Source organism: Condylura cristata, unplaced genomic scaffold (genome assembly GCF_000260355.1).
Source record: "Condylura cristata isolate star-nosed mole 26May11 unplaced genomic scaffold, ConCri1.0 scaffold00029, whole genome shotgun sequence".
Taxonomy (NCBI): Eukaryota; Metazoa; Chordata; class Mammalia; order Eulipotyphla; family Talpidae; genus Condylura; species Condylura cristata.
The window spans coordinates 11,443,179-11,466,069 of NW_004567130.1; the positions used below are offsets into that span (position 1 = coordinate 11,443,179).

Here is a 22,891-nt window from a genome sequence, read left to right on the forward strand (position 1 = left end):
ACTTTCACTGAAGACAGTTGTAGCTAATTTTGAACTTCCCCAAAGCTCCTGTTCCCATTAATGAGAATATCATCTGTTTCCCTAAGTGTTAAGGAAGATTTCAGAAAATGGCAGAAGATACTCAACGTACTCTGGGTTACAGATTCTTTCTTTCCCTAACTTCCGTATGCTCAGAAACATGTACATGAGAGGTGTGGAAAATGAGATGAAAGAGGTTCTTCAGGTTTGATCTTGCAATGAACATGGCTGTTTGTTCCTTGTAAACAATGTTAAGCACCAGAGAGCCTTGAAGGATGGAGGTCAAGTGTCTCCCTTGGTTATTGCTAATAAACATCAAAGGACAGGGATTCCTTGCCCTGCAATCAATAGTAAAACCAGTGCATAGGTGCTTAAACCATTAGAGTATTAATTATTCATTTCACAAGAAGTCCAGAGTCAAGCAGCACCCGGGGAGGGGAAGTAGCCGAACAATGTCATCAAAGCCCCACCTACTGCCTTTCCTCTCTACTATCCTTTGCATAAAGTCTATTTGACTTTATGTGTGAACCCTCATGGTCACATAATAGCTACCCAGGCGCCGGACATCACATTTATTTCCATTAGAATGAAGAAGGAGTAGTCGTAAAAATGTTTCCTTTCTACTGTTTTGGATTGGAAAAGGAAGGCCTTCAGCACGTTGACCTTGATGACAAGGACATTGGCCAGACCATTAATGGGAGCAGGATGGGTCACATGCCCACCCCAGCCTGAGTCCTCCTCTAGGGCCGAGGAAGGAATCTTCCCACAGGATGAAGGGAAACTCACGGCCTCTTGAACACAAAAGTGGGCTTCTGTGGCAATGGTGGTGAGATGAGGGGTAACTGAGGGCAGTCCACTACACAGTTCTCATCGAGTCTGTTCTGGTTGCAAGGAACAGAAATTATACTCAGGCGAATTCAGATGAAGATGTGCAGCTTTATTAGAAGTCCGGGAGCAGCAGTTCATTTCCCACAGGGGACAGCCAGGAGACATGAGTGAGCAAGCCAGAGAATGTGTGGGGAACAGGAAGCGGAAGCGGAAGTGGGGAGGGTCGAGAGGAGCACAACCCTCTCCAAAGGGGGCGACTGTGACGATTCAACTCCATATAACTTGGTTACCTCATAGACGCTCCTGATTTTCAAGACGGGAATTTGAATTTTTTTTGAAAGTGGAATCTCCAAATTTTAGCCTGCTAGATCAAAATAGTTTAAACATCCTCCCTAGCTGCTTATCTCCTACTACTGTCTGTGCCTCGTTCTTCACACCTAGGAACCGCGACTGACTGCTCGTGGAGGGGATGAGCCGGCAGTGAGTAATGTGTAGTCAGTTGTGCACAAGCCTGGTACCCGGCCCGAACGCTACAAATGTTAGACATAATTACTAAGTGCTATTATTATTAGGACAAGAGCTCTCTAACTTACATCTTGGCTCTCTCCCCCTACTTAGTTGAGGCTGGCCAAATTCAGGGTGCATGCCTCGTGAAGAAACCCTCAGGGGAACTAGCACAGGCAGGACATGGCCTGGGCTGCTCAAGACCCCCCCATAGCACCTCCTGCTGGGCCCCACATGCATAAGACTTCTGGCCTTTCACAGAAGCCGACAGACAATTAGGGATGAAGATGTTCAGGTGACTTCTAGATCATTTAAATCTTTCAAAACCATCTTTTGTTTTGTTTTGTATTGTTTTTTGCATCTCAGGGGGAACAGCCAGGAGATCAGGAGGATGTTAAATCAGCTCTCCCCCCAAACACAGATACTCGTGGTGAGTTTATTCTCTAACAAAGGGGTGCCTTGTGGCTCCTTCTCAAGGGTCCCCAGGTGTCCAGGGGCCACTCAAGTGGACAGCTGATGCCATTTGGAATTCTGGGCGTGGAACAATATCAGATGCTACTCACTCGATGTCTCTCTCGTCTCTGCTTTCCACACTCCAGTTCTACCCCTAGTGTGAAGTGCAACTATTTCTGCAGTGAAAGCTGCTGCAGCCTTCTGCGGCACTGGAGCTCCAAGCTCAGCCCCAGGGGCTCAGGGAGGTGCCTTAAATGGTCAGAGCTCTGTCTCGGCAGTGGGGCTTTTTAGAACCCTTCCTATATCGGTGCGACTTCAATGACCTTCAGTTTTCCACTGCCCTCTCTCATTTTCTGAGCTCTCCTTTCTTGTGAGGACGCGTGGAACAACCGCCATTCGGGCCCAAGCGGAGGGAGCGGCCCCTGCTCTCACAGAGGACCCTAGCTGGGGCTGGGTTCGGCTTTGTGGATTCATCCACGGGCACTGGCCTGTGGTTTCCTCTCACCTCATGCTTCTTGTGGGAGGGGTCTGGGGGCGGGGTGGAGAGCAAGCATGGAGGGAGCACACTAGTCAGCTGGCGAGGGCAGCAGGGAGTGTGGGTGGAGGAGGCGGTGGCCACTGGCATCATCAGAGGAGGGATGGAGGCATCCTAAGCAGCTTCCTTTCTTCCAGGACTTGGCCGAAGAGCTTGGCCACCTCCAGGGCACAGCCCCAGTGGATGGTGAGCCCGTAGCCCCCATGGCCATAGTTGTGGATGACCTGGGAGAGGCAAGACAGGGGTGGCTGCGGCTGCTCTGGAAGTCCCAGCGCTCCTGCAAAGTGCTGGGCAGAGCCCCAGGACACTCGGGGTCCTTTCAGCAGCATGGTGGGGTGGTGGGGTCCTGGAATTGTTTGGGGAGCTAGAGGCTGACCCCAGGTGTTTCTTGCTCACAAGGTGGACCTGTTTCTTGCACCCAGCACATGTAAAACCATCCAGGGCCCTCCCTGGGGGTGCAGTAGGTTGGAGCACGCACTGAGAAGCTAAAGCCACTTCAGCATGAGTTCGATCCCCGCCTGCCCCTGAGGTGACCACATGGCGCGGCAGACCTCTCCTGACCCGCCCGCTGCTCCCCTCAGCAGTGTACTTCGTCGATCTGCCTGTTCTGCTGCCTACTCTGTCTCTAGTGAAGCCTCTCACCGCCCCTGCACCTCTGGCCTGTACCCCAGTTCTATATAAAATCTTAAAAAAGAAAAGAAAAAAATTGTCCAGAACTTGAGGTCAGAAATTTCCCCTTGGCATCCAGTGTGCTCATAATTCCTTAAATCACCTGCATGGCTCCCATCCTGCCCTGAAATGTTGACTCTCCTGTGTTAACAGATGGGCTCTTCAACCCTTCTTGGGAGGGAAGAAAAGCAGGGATAACACATCGGTGGACACTGGATTGGGTGCTAACTTGTCCGGGGGACAGAGGCCAGACCTGAGGGCCCTTGCCATCAGCAGAGAGTTAGTCTGTCATTCACTCTACACACACACACACACACACACATGCAGAGCTAAGGGGGGAGGGAAGCCTCCTGGGGAGCATTGCTTTCCTGCTGGGGCCCAACCACCAGCAACCAGGTCAGTTCCTTGCATTCAGCCCAGGACACACCCACCATCTCCAAAAGCCAAGTTCCTGTCCCGAGACAGGGGACACAGAGGGGACCCCAGACAGGCGATGCAGAAGCCACAAAGTGGATATCTGGGAAGGGGCACTGAAGTCAAGTCCATACGACCTGTCCGGCCCCCACCCCACCACCCCAGTGGCCTGATGAGTACAAGTGACTGATCTCCCAGAGTCCTAGGAAAGGGAGCCGCCATGAGATTGCTAGTGGAGGTGTAAGATCTGGCCGTTTTCCCTCTTCTTGGCCACTGCCTTTAGCAACTACCTTTAGTGCTGCCCTCTATGTGACCTTGACAGGTCTTTTCTGCTGGTTGAGTTTATTTCCCCATTTACAGGTGAGGGGTACTATGCCTGCCTGGAGGGGAGCTGTGTGGAGCCCCCAGGCCAGGCGTGACTTCCCTGAAAATTCTAGAGCCCACGTGGAGGGGGCATGTCTTTAATTTCCATACAGCGTAGAGCATACCTCTGTGTTCGAAGGTCCAAAGCGAAGCTGTTCTCGTTCTAGCCGAACCTGGGGGCGTACTGGCCGGAAGCCAGACGATTCACCAATAATCTTTGCATCCTAGAAAGAAAAATGTTAGTGATGAATCTCTGGGTTATATTTTTCTGCTGTCATTTTTAGATGGGGAGGTCACTTTTGGAATCTCATTAAAATCTTTATCACCACCACCTTCCCCGTTAGTTTTATTCAGCGCCACTGTCACCATCACCACTTCCATCCGCCGCTGGAACCATTCCTCTCACTATACCTCCCCCCAGCTCCATCCACTGCCCCATCTTCACCAACCACCAGCCCCCATGAGATGCTCTTGTCACCACCTCCTCCTCCTCACCATCCTCAGCATCTTCATCACCACTCACACCCACCATCCCCACCCCTCACCATCACCCTAGCAGACAAGTGTGAACACTGGGATTTCTGCAACAACTACATCTACTCCTTTGGAAAACAGACAAGGGCATTTGGGGGATTTCACCTCCAGAGAGAGCAGCTCTTAGTCATGGCCAAGGTTTCATGAGTCCCCCAGCAGAAATCCCCTGAACATGATCAAATGCTGGGCTAGCCCATTTCTTCTGGAGCTCATTTGCCTAGCCATCCAGTGATGGTCCCTTCCCATCCTCAAGTACCCCAGTGAGCAAGCTACCGGGCCCCTGTGGGGGGCAGTGGCACCCCCTGCTACCTTCAGGGTGGGCTGCAGGCCACAGCAACCTTCCCAAATGGTGTTGTGGTCCTGGATACTGTTAACCTCGCTCCAGTTCCCCAGCTGGAAGATGCCTCCAAGAGTCACCGCCTGGATCCTACATGGAAGTGAGGAGGGTCGTGAATGAAGGAAATAGAAGCTTTTGAAGTGACTGAGGGCCACTGTCACGGTCACCCTCACCACCATGTCTACGTGGGTCGTGACAGGCTCCAACGTTGCCTTTCCTGCCAGCAACACTCTAGCACTCGTCCTTGTCACCACTGTCACCGCCACCTGCCATCTCTGGCAACACTCGTCTCGCCTAACGGACAGCTCTGTGGCTGGGGTTTAAGACACTGGATTATATGCTTGAAAGTGGCCGAGAGAGTCGATCTTAGTGGTTCTCACCACACGCAAAACATTGGAATCACGTGAGGCGATGTGTTCACTAACCGCATGGCCATCATTTCACAGTCTATACATCTAGCAAATCACCATGTTGTGCATCTTAAATGTACACAATGTCCATGTCAATTATATCTCAATAAAGCTGGGGAAAATAGGGTCATCTCCATCCTCAGCGTGACCTCCACTATTTCCTTCTTTGATGTGGTTAATACAGCATTACTATCAGCCCCTTCCCCGCCTTTCCCATGTCCTTCGCATCGTCATGATTCTGTTATCTTTACTGTATCACGCACATCAGTGAGTCAGATAGTCAGCAAGTCATACCATGGCCACTGCCTTCGAGACGGTCATCTCAACCACACTGTTAACATCATCATCATAGTGTCAACTCCATCAGCACCAACTCCCCCCTGCCCCAGCCACACCACCAACACTTATCTCATCAACACAACATCACCACTCTATTTTTCTTATCCCAGTCACCACCCCCATCACCTTTGACTTCCCCATCAATAACAATACTGTCTCTCCTGCCACCCAGAAAATGGTCCATGACACCATGACCCCCTTCTCCAGCCTTGTCACCTCTACCATTGTTATCATCATCACCATCAAGCTCGGTCGCCATCCCCATCGCCATTGTTGCCATCCACGTCTCCTCTGGCATTGCTGTCATCACTGCCATTACTTTTGTCTACAACATCACGACTAGTGTCACCCAAAAGCATGTTCAGGATAGAGCCCAATCAAGGTCGAGCCCAGGGATTTGATGGCTCCGCTATGCTTCAAACTACTGGAAGAAAACAACCTGAAGGGCCTAAACAAAGGGCCTGGGCAGGGCATAGAGTGGATGTGAGATGCTAACCCTGGGATGATGTATGGGGACCTGTAGATGCCTCTCTCTGGGTCATGGGTGAGGATGAAGTGCTTTATCCACGGAGCATCCACCTGTCGATTGAGAGGAGAATTGTCAGGAGAGCCAGATCCACGAGGTCCCCTGCCCTGATTCCCTCCAGGGAACAGTGGCAAGACCAACTCCTTAGCCTCCCTCGACCCATTATCTGCACCAGGCTATCTGCTCATGCAAGAAGAGCCCTCCTGGCTCTTCCTGAGCATCACGCCTGCTCCTTGAAGCATTGCACAGCCTCACCGCCAGCCCACAGACGAACCCAGGAGGTATAGAAATGCGCACACACAACAGCCCCAAAGTGGAACCTATTGCTCACCTACAGATGTACGTAGGCATGCGTGTGCAGGTAAGCCCACACATAGGTGTGCTTCACGCCCATGCACACTTAGAGGCGGGACTTCCACACTCAGGCTCTGAAGCCAAGTTTCTGCCTTCCAATCCCTACTGTCAGCTCGCCACTCTGTGGGATAATGGGGTGGTTCCAGCCCATCTCCAAGGGAGGTGGGGAAGAACAAATCACGCACTACAGTGGGGTGCTCCGTGGGCTCAGGCCTGTGCCTGTCACTTAGCAAACGATGTTAGTCTTTTGTACGATTACGCGGGCCTATGTGTAAGGCGAGAGCTGCACATGCTTTACTACTAAGAAGAAGCCCCCAAGGAAAGGTATGGAGGGCTGAGTTGGTCCTTTTGCTCCATGAACAGGCAATTCCCTGGAGTTCTGGGTGCTCCTTTAACAGGTGGCTCCACACTCTCTCTGTCTTTGGGATGCAATAGCAGGTAGCACCCATCTCCCTAGCAACAAAAGAGTGAGGCCTCGCTCGCTCCCTTCTTCTCACTCACCTTGATGACCTGCCCCCGGCCTGGCTGCAGCTGGGGGTCTGGCTGCAGGGCTCCTGCCCACACCCCCGTGCAGTTGATAATCACATCCACGCCTCCTCTTGCGACCTGAAGGTAACCGACAGGCAGATAGTGGGAGAGGGTGAGAACCCGGGTGAGACGCTAAGCCAGTGGGAAATCTGCACACACATATTGTGCATGGCCTGTCTGCTCATTTCCAGCCCAAGGACTCGGCTGGAGGAGTGGGGGCGGGGGGGATGCTATCTGCAGCCCAGCCTCAGCACAGGGGGACGAGCTATAGGCCAGGTGTCCAGGAGGGCGATTAGGAGCTCCGGGGCTGGACATCACTGTGTCCTGGCAGCAGTGAAGGCTGCTCAGTGCTGAACTGTCTTTGTTCAACTCACTGGAAGAAACCGGCTAGAAATGAAATGGAAAGGCGGTTTCTTTGGGGTGTTGATCACCAGCTTCCAGATTGCCGGCTTTGTGATTAAAGTGCACTTGAAAGATTCAGTTCCTGTCTCTACTGGCATTCAGTGGTGACAGGTAGCCAGAACTCCAGGCTTCTGGGCACACCTCCACTGTTCTCTGCTCCCTGTGGAGCAGGGGGGAGGGGCCCTCCTCTGAGGGGCCTCCAAATGTTCCCTCTGCCATTTGCCCCCTGTGGGGCCTCAAAAATGTCCCTTCCCCTTCTTGTGATTCAGGCTTCTGGAAGTTTCCTTAGTTATCAGCTGGGTAATACCCAATCACAGACTGCTGTGAGGATCCAGCTGTGACTCTGGATATAAAAGTGTGGGAAGGAGAGCTGTGGGAGTGTTGAGAAACTTCTCAGAACATTCCAGAAGAAATCAGAAAGGGAGCAGAGATAGTATTCTCCCTCCTTCTCACGCCTTTTACATCGGTTTCTTGCCTTCTACTCTCCCAGCCATCTGCAGAAGACATGCTGGAACCTCCATGTGTCTGTGGGACACTCACGAGCTCGGCATGTAGCCTTGTGGCCCCCAAACTCCGGCCAGCTGGTCCCAAGGACGCCCCGACCACACACTGCTCATGGGCGGTGTTGGCGACACTGGGACGTGCGTCCCTTGGGAGCCAGGGCTGTGCCAGACTTCCCTGTGCTTCTCAAGCACCCATCAGTCAGTCCTGGTGGCTGAGGCTGTATGTGCCCAGTGCTTCTCGGCTCCAAGCACCGGCCTAGGAGCAGCGATTTAGTGAAGTCAGACAACAAAGTTCCCAGCACACAGTTCATGCCTGGTGACCTAACCGTTGCCGTCATTGTTATGGATGGCAGTGCTATTCTGGAAATGAGTCAGCTGAGAGCCTTGGCTTTGCAGGAACATGAATCCAGGTGTTGGCAGGAAGTGACCTAGTGTCTGAAACTCAAGGGAGGGTGTAGCTGATACCACAAAAGGCCGTGAAAGGCAGCGAACTTTCTGCCCTGGAAACTGAGGTTCAGCTAGAGGTTATCTGCTACTGGCCACCGAGACCCACTTCCCCTTTGCTGATTCCACCAACGTCCAAGCAGCACACCTGAGCCCTAACTCTGGGGGCCTGAAAAAGGAGCTTCTCCAGCAATGGAAGCAGTAGACCCCCTGTTTGCTCTCCCTCCCACACCCCCTTCCAACCTGAAGCTCACCTCTTCGAAAGACTCCACCTTCCGCTGGAAGAGTTTCACGCCCCGTTCAGTTAACCTGGGATCATCAAACACACAAAGGAAAAAACAACCAACCAGTATTCAGATGTCTGACTCATCTCCCCCAAAGGGGTTGGGGGTAACTCACAAAGAACCTCCACGAATACTAGTCCCACAAAATGCTCTTTGAGAAAATGACATTGTAGTCAAATCCATTCACGAGCTGGTCCCTCCGTGGAAGTTCTTTGAGAAACCTGAGCTGGCCAAGCCCCTTGCTGGGAAGACAGAGATGGGAGCGGGGTCTCGCCGGAGGTCGGAAAGTCAGTCAATGATGGGCTCAGGCCTCTGAGTTGCTACTAGACCATATTGCACTGAATCACAAGGCAAGAGATACAGCTTGGGAGAAGGCAGGTGGGGCTGGGGATCAATTCCAAATGCCCCTTTCTCGGAAGCAGGACAAAAGGGTGGGCTGGGGACACCCAACCCTTCCTTCCAAAAGTCCCAGAGTAAAAATACCTGTTACTTTAGAAACTTTGAAAGAATAGGAGTAAACCATAAAACTGGACCATAATGTCAGGATGTTTTATCTATGTGGTTTCCTCATAATTGAAAACCTGAGTGCTCTTAATGAGAAGAGGCTGAAAAGAAATCATAAGAGTCCCATGATTAGGATTAGTAACTACTTCTCAAACCTGATTGATCATGATAGAATCACTCAGGTAACTCCTTAAAATACAAATTTCTCAGCCCTGCCCACAGGTTCTAGTTCCATAGATACAGAGTGGGATCCTGAAATCTATTTTAAAGCATACTCCAGGCCATTTGCTAAAAGGCATTATTCATCCCAGACTTTAAAAAGGTTTTCATTCGGCCCTCCCTGGTGGTGCAGCGGGTTAAAGCACTGCGCTAAGAAGCTTAAGCCACTTCTGCATGAGTTCGATCCCCGCCTGCCCCGGAGGAGATCCACATGGCGTGGCAGACCTCTCCTGACCCGTCCGCTGCTCCCCTCAGCAGTGTACTTCGTCGATCTGCCTGTTCTGCTCCCCACTCTGTCCCTGGTGAATCCTCTCACCCTCCACATCTCTGGCCTGTACCCCAGTTCTGCATGAATAAATAAATAAATCTTTAAAAAAAAAAAAAAAGGTTTTCATTCACAGGTGGGGTTGGTCAGTACAGAGGTGAACTCCATAAACAACTGTCTGCTACCACCCATATCTGGGACAGGCTTCCCTCAAAGTGATATCACCCGTATCTGGGACAGGCCTCCCTCAAAGTGAAGCTAAAGATCTCACCTCTCTGTCAGCCACTGCAGATACCTCCTCCCCTCCAGAATCAGGCTTGTGTTGAACCATCCATAGCTAGAGTCACAGCCGGCAAAATGTCAAAATAAAGGATCAGAATCAGAGCTATATTTAAAGGGGACCACATACAGTTCGGAGCAGCCTCCTACTGTTTGGGCTTTCAAGGGGTTGGTCTAGGGTCATTGATTGCAGTGCCAAGGAAGACCCATTTCCCTTGCTGCCCCTAATGCAAGGGAGACATTTTTTGATCAGATAAGGTCGTCTCTGACACTGGACACTGGATGTGCATTTGTCCAGGGGTGGGCTGAGGAGAGAACCAGAGAAGAATGGGTCGCAGAGGAAAACATAGAGAGATTTGGGGTGATACAACTGGACTGACATGTGACCCCGGGGGAGTGATTTGACCTCTCTGGAGCTCAGTATCCTCATCTACAAAACAGAATAATGATATGGAGCCTCGGGCTCCAGCTCTGTGATTCCACATTTCCCTCCTCCCTCCCCCATGTCTCCGCTGGGTGGGTGGCCTTTCTGAAGGAGCTGGAAGAGAACAGTTGGAGCCCACAATGCTGGGGGCTCTGGGTCTGGCTGGGACAAGGTATTTAGTGCCTCTGTCCCTGCTGCCTTCTGCACTAGTCTGAATTGTGGGGCCTCCATCTTTTCGTCAGCGATAAAAACCTTACCTATAACCGGGAAACATGTCCAACTCTCTGGGGGTCATCTTTCGAAATCCCAGAACTGTGTTCTTCCAGAAAGGGTCCTACAGGGGAAGGAGTGAACGGGACATAGGCGTGGGTAAAAGTCAATCATATCAATAATATCCAACTCACATGTTTAGGTTGTGTATGGCACTCTTGCGAGCATCTTACGTACGCCACCCCTTTCAGTCTTCACAACCACTCATTAAGGCAGATAGTGTTCTTAGCCCGTTTTTATATACAGGCCCATTGAGGGTCCTCAATCCTCAGAGAGGTTAAGTAACTTGTCAAAAGTCATATAGCTAATAAATAGTGCTGAGATTTGAGTCCAGAGGCAATGATCTTAACCATTATTGCAAAGGTAAGTGTGGAACCCAAAGGAATACCAGCCTAATGGTCAGTGTGGCGAAGGTCAGAAATAGAGGGAGGGTGGGGTCAACAGTGAGGGTCCCCCACAGGTGAGAATGGGAGGCAGCAGAGTGTAAGGTCAGACAACCTGGATGGAGATTTTGACCTCACTCCAGGCCACCTTGAATGCTCAGAGGCTCAGTTTTCTTTCTTGTCTCCTGAAATGAATAATCACTCTTGGTCCACAGAAAGTACAGAGATAATATGGGCAATGACCTCAGCAGGGTGGTAAATGTGTAGGCCTTGGAGAGCTGGCTGGTTTCATGTTCTGGACACTCAACCAGAGCACTCTCTCCAAACAGCCTGAACTGTGCCTTTCTTAGTACACTGGGCACCATGTGCTAAGTGGCATGAGTTCAAATCCCAGCTCTGCCATTTGAGAACTCTGTGACCCTGAGCAAGTTACTCCATTTCTCTGGGCCTCTATTTTCTTATCTGTGAAAGGAGCGGAATGAAAGCACTTCCTGCACAGGGAGAATGAACTCACTACGTATACTTACAAGTCCTCGAACTTCAAAGTGTCTGTGTGAGTGTTTCAGTTTGTCCTGATGAAAAGCCCTGGGACCGCCAGACCCTCTTGGCTTCAGCACCAAGTACTCACCACTGAGTTTTGCCCACAACTACCAAGACCTAGCTCCCAATGCTCATCAGTGGATTCTTGGTCTTGACCAATTTAATAGCAAAATGGAAGCAAAAATGATTTTAAACGCACAAATAGGACTTAAGTAAACCTGTTTTGAGTACAGGAGCCTGTCATCTCTGAGGCTCAAAAATACCCCCCAGACTCAGCCCCGGCTCCTGTCCCCAACGGGATGAACGCCCCACTCACCGGAACAGCTTCCCGGAAGAGGTTGTAGCCTGAAATCAGGGCCAGGCCCATGTCATCAGCCTTGGGAGAATGGATGTGGCCCAGGAGGTAGTCAAAGGTCTGCTGGTTCCATTGCCTGGAAGGATCCCCCAGAGTCTTGGTCACCCCACGTTTCTGTAACCCCAAGTTGGCGAAAGAAGCTGAGAGTCGACTTGCAAGTGCCTGTGAGCAGCTTGTTGAAAATCCATGTTCATTCCTGTAGCTCCCCCAAGTACCTACTGATCTCCCCACACTGCCAGCTTTCCAACATGTCCCATTAATAGGTTGGATAAGAGGAGGAACAGAGCGTGCTCCCTCTCCGTGATTTGAAGCCAACTTTGGCTTGGGATCACATAGTTTGTTAAATTTAAATGAAGGCCCTGACTGACTCTGGGGACTAACATTGGGGGCCATGAGCCACATGGTGTAAGTAAGCTCACTCTCTGGCATTTCCTGCCCTCTCCCTCCACCCCCTAACTAGAATTAGGCTTCCCGCTTAACCCGCCATACTGCTAAACCACATTTCCCAGACTCTCTTGCACAGAAGTGCAGGCACGTGACTATGTTCTAGCCAATAAACCCTAAATATTCTGCCCACGTGTTCCTCCTACAAGATCTTTCAGTGGATATGGTGTGAAGAAATCGGAAGGCCTGAAGGGTGGTAGAGCCTGAGGAAGAGGGAGCCCAGGCCCCTGAATCGGCAGCCACTTCTCAGAAACATTGGTTTTTCAATTTATGGGCGTGAGAACGCAACTTCTGCCTGAGCCATTTTTCATTTGTAGCTTCTGCTGAAATAATTGGCAGTTTCTAGACTAACGGAAGAAATTTGCAACTTCTTTTGTAAACCTGAGCTTCAATCCACCTAGTGGAAGTTTTCACCCCAGCTTATGGCCTTGACCATCGCCCAGTTTAGGGGAGGAAGGGAGACAGTCTGTCTTGCCTGGCAAGTAGTAGGGGCTTATTAGGTATTAGCATTTTCTTCACGTCACGCCCGGTCAGAACTGTGCTTGGTGAGTGGGGAAGCCCTCTGCAGACTTGACTCCCGAGCCAGCCTCTGGATCCCGCTACTCACACCTCCTGTGGGTTGCTGGGGTTGGAGAGATAGGGCTGCCATAGGCCGGCAGCCACGTCGGTGGTGGTGAGCGGGGTAAAGCGGTCCGCGTAGACCTTCACCTCCAGCGGCTGCAGGACTGAGTGGAAGTGATCATGGATGCAGAGGGCGGTGGACAGTCCAATAACCCCTCCTCCAATCACCACCACGCGCATCGTGCCAGCCTGCAGGAGGGGAGGATGGAAGCATGCCATCATCACCAGCGTCTCCGTCATCACCACTTTCACCTTGGTCATCTTTGCCATCATCCACTGAGGCTGGGAAAGTGCCCCCTGCCGCACGGCCCTTTCTCTACCTGCCTGTGGATAACCCTCACCACGGGGAACACTATGGTCTGAGGAAGCAAAGCCACCTGCCCAAGGTCTCATAGATGCTGAGTGATGCAGCTTCCCTGGACACCTATCCCAGGCTGGGAAGACAAAAGGGCAGAGCCAAGAGCCCGGCTTGGCCAAGAGGCTTCCTGAGACTCAGCTTCTGGAAGATGAGCAAAACAATCCGTAACTCAGTAGAGGGGAATTCCACAAGAGAAGAGGAAGAGGAAGGAGGCTGGCACAGGGTCTGCACGGTGGGAGCGGTTTGCTGACATTTGTGGGGCACCAAGCGTGTGCCAGTCCCAGTGTTCTATGTTTCTCATGCATCATTTCAGCTAAGTCCCTCAATGGTCTTATGGCATTTGGCCCCATTTTACAGGTGAGGAAACTGAGGCTCAGAAAGGTGAAGGAACTGAGCTGAGCTCACACAGCCAGTAAATAGAATTTATTTCCAATTAAGGTAAATTCACACACACTTATCACCCAGCTACCGTGTGCCAGACTGGCAGCCAGTGGACACAGCTGTGAGCATGTTGCTTGCAATATCTGCCCTCAGGACTCAGGTCTTTAGGGAAACACCTCAACTAACACCTGCCGGGTGTCCGGATCATCAGAGTTTAGAGGCCCAGAAGCTTTTGACCTCGAAATTGCTTGGGCCCCACACAGCAGGGAAATATTATGCTGGTTCCTGCTGAGGCAGAACAAGGGGACACTTTGTGCCCACAAGGGCCAAATTCAACCTTCCCTCCTCTGGACTCACAGCCCTTCTCCCTCCAACCTCGGCTCCTGGCAACTCAGGCCCATGGCCCTGAACAGAGGACATTCTCAATATGGCCTAGTTTTGTGAAGCCGGGGAAATGGCTCCAGCCCACAAGAACTGGACTCCATTGGGCTTTCGGCAGCCAAGTTGGAGATAGAAGCAAACAAGGGAAAGGCGTCGCTCCTCTGGGTGACCCTCCATCCAGCTATGAGCCCGAGCTTCGTGGCTGCCCAGCTGGAGGGTGAGGGGCAGATTCTCTCTGGGACCCCTGTCCCCTCCCCATCAGGAAAGACAACTCTTCATCTGTAAAATAGGGGTATCCCCCACCCCAAGACTAAGTGACAATGCCTACGACAGTGCTCGGCACAGAGCAGGCTCAATACACAGGAGCCACCTTGTGTCCCCACACAGCAGCGGGAGGTAGAGACGGAGAGAGGAAGAAGGGAGAGTCGATCTGGCTTCACTCCTGGCTTGCTGTGTGACCTTGGCCAAGCTACTTCCCCTCTCTGGGCTTTCCACCTGTCCCTACATAATCACTAGAGTCTGACCACTTTTGGACATTAACAATAAGAAGGCAGGACTTGGTTTCTAATGAAACCAGGAGGCAGTGTGGCACAGAGGTAGGTGGCAGGTGCCAGCGGACTGGGGTCAGGCAGACAGCAGGTTCATAGCCTGACCCTGCACGCACCAGCTGTGACCCTGGGCAGGTTTCTCAACTTGGCCAAACAAGCATGACCAGCCGCCCCAGCTTACCCAGGATGGAGTAGGTGCCCAGAATGTGGACTTTGAGTGCTAAAACGGTGATAGTGCTGGGTAAGCTGGGGTGAATTGGTTGTCCTAATTGAGTTCGGTTCCCTCTTCTATAAACTTTTAAGGGCTAGCAAAGCTCCCTAAATATTGTCTCCCTACCAGGAGATCAGCTCCAGAAGGGCTGGAGTTTGTCTATCGCTCTCCTACCTGGAGCCTAAAATAGTGTCTGGCACGTCGCAGACACTGAATGAATGAGTGACAGGCTGACTGAGGAGAGTTCTCTAAAGGGTCCAAAAAGAAAATTCCAGAAAGAGCTCAGGAGCTCATCAAGGACCGCAATGGCTGTCACTGTCCCCAAGTTACAGACGAAGAAGCTGAGGCTGGAACAGAGCGAGGGAAATGATCTGAGGTCAGAGCATGAGGCAGAGCAGGGGCTGTGGGCTCAGCTCTGATTTTACCAGGACCCACTTTTTTTCCATTTTCATGTTACCTAGAAAACCAGTGAAGGGTGGAGGAATAAGAGTTTCTTATATAATAGCAACGTATATGAGCGAGAAAAGGTGCATGCTCGAAAGCCCTTCAGGGTTTCTGGGCAGAGAGGAAGAGCTTGAGCAGCAGCCATCTTTGCAGGCAAGGCTGGGGCCTGGTGAAGCCTCTGGCTGGGAGCAGAGGCAGGGAGACCCAGGAGACGCCCCCGGGAGCTCAAGGAGAGACCAGGGGCACCTGCAGGCTCCCGCTGGCCATGAAAGAGAGGGACTAAAGCCAGATGGCTCAGGCAGACAGGGAACTAAGGTCCAGGGAAGCAGAGTTGTTCATTCAAAGTCCTGGGGTTTACTTTCTGAAGTCTTGGGGTTTAAAAGCTTCTGTGAATGGAAGAGTCCAGGAACAAAACTGGTAAATATGGCAATAACAAGACTACGGTAGCCGTTGCTAGTTTTTCAACCACTGGCTTGCATCAGCCATTAGTGCTAGAACTTTCCCTGTGGTGTTTACTTTAATCTAGTAGCCCCTGGAGCTATCGTTATGCCCATTTGACAGATGAAGCCACCGAGGCCCAGAACCCACTGGTGAGCAGCAGTCTTGACTAGCCTGACTTGCAAGTTTATGAGCCAAAATGTCCTGCTCGTCTGGCTGCTGACACAATTTGACAAGCAGCAGGTCCAGCAGGTGAAAAGAAACAGTGAGTGTTTCACAGACCCATGTGATTTGAAAAAAAGTCAAATCTAACTTTGGTTGGAATTTTTAGTGTGTTGGTGGGAGTAACTGAAATGCAAAGCCACATGCCAAGTCAACTGTCTTAACATATATGCAAATCAAATTTAATGCTGATAGTAGCAACTGTGTGTGTGCACGTGTGTGTAAGAGAGAGACCAAGAGAGAAGGAGACAATATAAATGTCTGAGGCCCTTCTCAGGAGCAGGAGCAGACCCCAGGGACTGACAGATGCAGCCTTGCGTAAAATCATTCACGCATGTGAGTGATGAACTTCACGGGGCTCACGGGGCTGTAGAGTTAGGGGACCAGCATGTTCCTGCGATCATTGATGTCTTCAGTAGCGTTGTTCACCTGTATTTCATGCCATTCCCTCAACGAAGCCTGCTGGGACAGTGCGCCCGGGGACATGCAGATGGCTGAGGTTATTACCTCAGGAGGCGTGTGCGCGCGCGTGTGTGTGTGTGTGCACGCGCGTTGTGATTGTCTGCCTCTTGTGGGACACATGTAGAGGTGTGCAGAAGCCTCCCATTTAATCCTTTCAGCTGCTCTCCAGGTTCTACCGACATGAGACTGAGGCTCATGGAGGGCAAGTCACTCTCCCTAAAGCCAGTGTGGGGTGACCTTGTAGCTGGCCCAGTTTCTATCTGAGCTTTCTCCATTGCCTGGTGAAACTCTGCAGCCTGTGATAAGTTGCACCTGACTTTCTGTCTGCCTCTCAGGTTAGCGTTTATTTGCTTATACCCTCTCTTGTTCCTAGGAAGGTATTTGCAACAGCATATGTCTTTGATGGCTACAGGCACAAGGAATGGGCATCTTGTTCTAAAAAAAAAATCCACCAGGGGATAGAGTTCTGATAAGCATAATCAGCCTCCAGGTTACACCATATGGCTGCTTCTTATGACATTGATATTCTCAGAGTTTGTGTTTAAAATGGAGCAGATTCTATAAATGCCTGACAACTCAGCTACTCGCTCCCTGCACAACCCCCCCTACAATAACATCTACCACTATTGATTACTTGCCATGAGCCCAGTTCTGTGCTAAGTACTTGACATTCATCACCTCTTTCAACCCCCAAACTTACCCTGCAAGAGGTGAGCTAGGGCCCCCATCTTCTGGATGAGAAAATAGGGGCTTGGAGAGGTGAAGGTGCTGACTCACAGGGTTGCCTCCCAATGGTCACCTGCCTCCGGCTCTAGTGTGGAAACCTCTCCGCTGACACTCAGAGAGACATTGCGTTCTGTTGCCCCACCTCCAACCCAGCTCCAAGGGGCATGTGCCACTCACCTGGCCCTGAAGTGCCAAACTTCACAGGCAAACGGCAGCTACAGTGCGCACAGGTCCTAGCTCTGAGGGTAGGCTTCTGATTCTGAGGACCTGTCCTCAGCCCTCTGCCCACCAGCCGGGGCTGGAACGCAGGGTCAAAGTCCGGAGTTATGGACAGGGCACAGTGAGAGGTGGGGCTGGGCAGGGAGCTGCTCCCAGGAGCTGGACCCCAGCCAAGTTTCCAGACCTCCCCTCCCCTTGCTCTGGTCCCTGAAAAGTTGCCTGACTTTTCTGGCGGATCCCAAGCCCCCGTGGTCAAGCCTCAGGAGAACGAGGGAAGGAGGGAGGGCCGGGGCACTGGGAGGGCTGATGGGCACAAGGAGAGCTGTCTCCAGGGCCAGCTGGAGACAATCCTCTTTCTTCCCTCTTCTGGCTGCCATCCTGGGGGCGGGGAGGGATGTTCCCTGGGCTGCTGCGCGCCTGGCCTGGAGGGTGGGGGGGGCCAGCCTGGCAGTGCCTGAGGAGAAGCCAGAGGTACAGAGCAGGGGCTTCAGGGCCAAACAGCCAGTCCAGTGCCATTCTGGGACGCTGGGTGAACAAGGCCAAGGACAGACTCAAGGCGGCGCCTGTTTGGGCTACGCGGATGCGTGGTCCTTTGCTCTAGTATCCCAGACACCAGCGGCAGGACTCCAGGTCCTTCCACTGCCAGGGGTAGACCTGAAACTGTGATTATTAGAGCCTAGGGCCTTGCTTTGGATGGGGAGACTGAGGTCCAGAGAGTGGGACCAACTAGCCAGGGTAAGACATTCCGTACATCAACTTTAAGGTCTGGCCTCCACCTTCCCCACCCTTAGCAGCATCAAGTAAATAATGAAGATGTAATAAAATAAATGCAGTCCACTAAGTGCATAGTGTTTTAGCTATAAAAACTAGATAGGGTAAACTCCTTGTGCTCTGTACATGCTTCCATTTTGTTTGACTTTTTTTCTTTTAATAATAGTTACGTATCATTTTCATGTCACTTTGGAAAATTTCTTGCACCTCTAGTCCTTCATGGGAATACTTAAATGTTAACAAAAGTTAATCAGATACTTTCATGCACCCCTGACCCCAACCTGTCAATGATTTGTGTTTTGTGATCACAAATATGCTGAGTGCCAGTTCTAAATACTTCACCTGGGTTATCTTCTTTAATCTTACATCTGTGCTATAAGGTAGATACTGCTATTGGGTAGGTGCTCACTTTATCACTGAAATTCAAAAACTTGATGTTAGTGTCCCACTAATGTTGAATATATACCTAGCCTAAAACCCAGGAACCTTAGCCTTATATACATACCCAAGAGAAATAAAAACACATATCAATGCAAAGGTTTATACAAGAACATTTATATCCTCAATCAACAAATAATCTAACTATAGAATGTACAAACAAGTTGTAGGATTGTCATAAGATTCTATTCTACCGTGGAATATTATACAGCAGTGAAAAGGACAAATATTGCTATACATAACAACCGGGATGAATTCCACAGTCATGATATTGAGCCAAAGAAGTCATAAAGGAAAGGGTCCATACTGTAGGCTTTAATTTATATGAAATTCAAGAACAGACAAAACTAATTGACCATGGCAGAGAAAGTAGGATGTGATGACAGCCATCTGTCACTTAATTATGTGGATACTTTCTAGAAATGCGACATTAGGCAATGACTTCACTGTTGCATCACTATAATAGAGTATAACTAAAAACCCAGATGGGACAGGTCACTACACACCTAGGCTGGATGGTACAGTCTATTGGGTCCTCCATCATATATGTGGTTCACTGCTGACCAAAGGACTTCTGAATGATGATACCTTTGGGGATTCACTGATTGGGAAGCCAGAGGACCAGACTTTCTGAGATGCTGGAAACACACCTGTTAATCTGTGTGGAGATCATGGGAAGGCAAACATGTGAGAACTTTTCATCAAGCTGCACGTAAAAGTAAGATTAATGTTCTTGACATAACTAGAAATAGAGAGAAGAAGAGGGGAAAGGGGAGAGGAAGAAAGGAAGGAAGGGAAGGAGGGAGGAAGGGAGGGAGGGAGGAAACAAGAGAGGGAGAAAGAAAAATGAAGTAATTTGCTCACAGTAACTGTCTACACACAGAAGCCCAACTGTGAATCCCAGCTAGGGTTGCCACATAGAGTAAATATAACTATTTAAGACAGATCAAAACCAATGGATGGTGACAGAGGACACCCTGTATTTTACCCAGAACCCCTCGTCATGGCCAGAGATGAAATGCTTAGCCACCATACTACAGGGCTTACCAGAGAGGTGAGAAGGGCATCAGGGATGCCAGGCTCAGCAATACTGGAGGTGCTGTGTCTCCTGCAGGTCCTGTGCTGTGTGCAGGAAGCATGTTTGGTATTATTATTTAATTTGGGGAGATGGGATGGGGAGACACTTTTGGTTTTCGTGGTACATGCTAGAAGAGACAACAGTCCTACAGGATTTTTGGCTATTTGAATAAGTAGAAGGTATTCCCTGGGAGGGGGGGAGTGGGGGGAGGGCGTGAACTTAAATAAAAAAAATAAATAAATAAAAACGGATCTGGTTGAATGAGCCCATTTTACAGTTGGATAAACTGAGGTCCAAGGAGAAGCCGGCATGTATTTTAAGTCCCATAGGAGTAATGGGCTCAGCCTGGTCTGGTGAAAACAAGGCCCTTTAGAAACCACTCTGAAATCCAAATCTCACTGATCAGTGTGTTAAAAGGCCCTGAAGATCCTTTGGAAGTAAATTCTGTTTATTTGGCTGGTGGTATAGGGGTTAAAGACCCTTTTGATGTGCTGACTGGTTGATAAACAACATGGCCTCTTAGCCGCTGTGAAGGATGCTCAGGCCAGGGCACCAGGGTCACTTACCTGACCATTCTCTGAAGGAAGCAGAACGAGGTTGGGGGGGAGGGGCGGGGATCCCCTGTTATAGAATAACAGTTAACTCCTCATATGTTGTCTCTAATGAAATCTGCCTTATCGTTACTCTTCCAAGTACTAACATAAGCATACCCTCTGTGATTACACACAGCACAGGAGGTGTAAAGGAGAAAGCACCAGTCACCCGTAGCCAATCCCACCTCCAGGCACAGGGGCCATTGATATCTGAGTGAATGTGCCCACCGTTAGCAGAAACGCATCTAGGTGACAGACACAGGCTGGTCTCCTGTTCACTTGTCCATGTGCTCCACAGGAGTACTGCTGCCTGCACAGCTGTGGCTGGCACATAGGATGCCTTGTGCCCAGGTGTTATGCTGTCCCTTCCACTTTTTGCTATGACAAGCAAATATCTAGCCAGTTTTCTTGGCCCATGTGTCTAGTTATTCCCTGGAGGCCACTTCCTAAAAATGGAATCACTGTGCCAGAGAGTTCACACATTTTAAATGTCGATCCACACTACAGATGGCCTGCCAGAAAGACTCCATCAACTGACAAGTTTAAGGGGGGATGTCCACCCTCAGGCACTTGCACCTTCCTAAGAGAGCCTTCTTAAAATTTGCAAATGTGGGCCCTCCCTGGGGTGGCACAAGCGGGTTAAAGCACAGCACTAAGAAGCTAAAGCCACTTCAGCATTAGTTCAACTCCCACCTGCCCCGGTGCTGACCCACATGGCGGGGCAGACCTCTCCTGACCTGCCCTCTGCTCCCCTCAGCAGTGTACTTTGTCATCTGCCTGTTCTGCTCCCCACTCTGTCTCTGGTGAATCCTCTCACCACCCCTGCACTTCAGGCCTGTACCCCAGCTCTGTATGCACAAATAAATAAATCTTTTTAAAAAAATCTGCAAATGCATGCATCTACACACACACATACACAAACACACCTTACCCTAATCCCAGCTCTGCTGGTGAGACTGCAAATTTTTTCAGATACTGATGGACCTTTGGGTTTCTTTCCTTATAAAGTGCCTTTTTTGGCCAATTTTTCTCTTGAAATATGTTAGGTATTTTCCTTATTAAGAATTCCCTCTGTATTTATGGATATGATATTTTGTTGCAAACATTCCCCTTAATTTGTCATAAGGCATCTTTAAAAATATTTTTGTCATTAATGCTTTTTCTTTTCTCTAGGGTTTCTGCCACTAACATCAGATTTAGACATCTTGCTCCCCACCAATATCACCTCATTTTGTAAATTACAAAGACTTTCTAGAGCTTTTGAGTCTTTCTTTTTTTTTTTTTTTATTATTTTAACATTTAAACATCTGATTCATTTGGGATTAATTTTGGAGAATAAAAGGCAGGATAGGAACCCAACCTTACTCATGAGCCAATGGCACCCAAACACTTGGCTGGGTTTTTCCACCTATTCTGACCTGCTTTTATCATTCACTACACTTTCTTATATGTTTGAGTTTGTTCCTCGGTTCTTCACTGCACCCCTTTGATCTGTTCATGGCTTCCTAAGCCAATGTCCGTGCCATTTTCATTTCTGTAGCTTTGTCATATGTTTTAATGTCTGGTAAAATAGATCTGCTCTCTTCAGTCTACTTTTTTTTTTTTTTTTCTTTTTGGAGTTTGCCTGACTCTTCTCTGATGGTTACCTTTTTGGGCAGGTTAGTTATTAAGGTCTGAATCCATGGACTCTGGATTCAGGCATGCTGGGTCAGTACCCACAGCTTTGCCTCTCTTCCTGTGTGGTCTTGAACTGTTACTTAAGGAAACTAGAGGGTAACCAAGAGGCCATGGGGCAGGAGTCCAAGAATACACACTTTACTGTCAACCCCCAGCTCTCCTCTTCAAGGTCTCCAGCGCTTAAGCAAGTGCCCCCTTGAAGCCTTATATTTATAGTTGGGGGGAGGGCAGTAACAATTCCTGACTATTGGAAACATTAAATGATGAGGGCCTTTTTTTTCTTATGTAGACATGAAATGGTGATTTTCACAGGAAACAATGCCCAGTAGGTGCCTAATAAATGCTCTGTTCTTTCTTTCTTTTTTTTTTTTAAATATTTATTTATTTATGCATACAGAACTGGGGTACGGGCCAGAGGTGCAGGGACAGTGAGAGGATTCACCAGAGACAGAGTGGGGAGCAGAACAGGCAGATCAACCAAGTGCATTGGTGAGGGGAGCAGTGGGCAGGTCAGGAGAGGTCTGCCACACATGTGGGTCAGCTCCCTGGCTAGGAATTGAACTCATGAAGTGGCTGCAGCTAGCTTTATTGTTCTGTGCTTTAACCCGTTGTATCACCAGGGAGGGCCCTGCTCAGTTATTTCTTATCAAGATCCCTGAGGCCCCCAAAAATTAGGTTGCAATTTTCAATAGAATTGCATTTTATTTAACTTCAATTAATAATTCTACTATGATGAATCTTTCCATGCAAAAAGAAAGCCCTCCATCTCTCCATTTTTTTTGGTTCTTTGGTAGAATTTTATAATTTTTCTTCCAAAGCTTGGATCCTACTGCCATTTACTGTGTGGCGACCTGTCTCATCTCCCTGTACTGCCCCACTTAATATTTTATAAAAATCTCTCCAAGGTAGTGCATTGTTTCATAGCATTTTTTAAATGTTTTTGTTATCTATGTTATCTACTGTTACTGTTTTTTTTTTTTAAAGATTTATTTATTTATTTATTCATACAGAACTGGGGTACAGGCCAGAGATGCGGAGGGTGAGAGGATTCACCAGAAGACAGAGTGAGGAGCAGAACAGGCAGATCGACGAAGTACACTGCCGAGGGGAGCAGCGGGCGGGTCAGGAGAGGTCTGCCACGCCATGTGGTCACGTCCGGGGCAGGCGGGGATCGAACTCATGCGGAAGTGGCTTA

General features: G+C 49.7%; 1 protein-coding gene across 1 annotated transcript; it reads right to left on the reverse strand.

Moving 5' to 3' along the window:
• Positions 1-761: 761 nt before the first annotated feature.
• On the reverse strand, positions 762-17,111 carry DAO (D-amino-acid oxidase). The gene is made up of 11 exons (XM_004690959.2): positions 17,098-17,111; positions 12,736-12,938; positions 11,646-11,760; positions 10,394-10,470; positions 9,705-9,770; positions 8,416-8,470; positions 6,786-6,890; positions 5,901-5,983; positions 4,628-4,745; positions 3,910-4,008; positions 762-2,562 (listed from the first exon to the last, which is right to left on the reverse strand). Exons 2-11 carry the CDS (start codon positions 12,927-12,929, stop codon positions 2,431-2,433), a joined length of 1,044 nt encoding a protein of 347 aa, XP_004691016.1. The 5' UTR covers positions 12,930-12,938; positions 17,098-17,111; the 3' UTR covers positions 762-2,430.
• Positions 17,112-22,891: the final 5,780 nt, after the last annotated feature.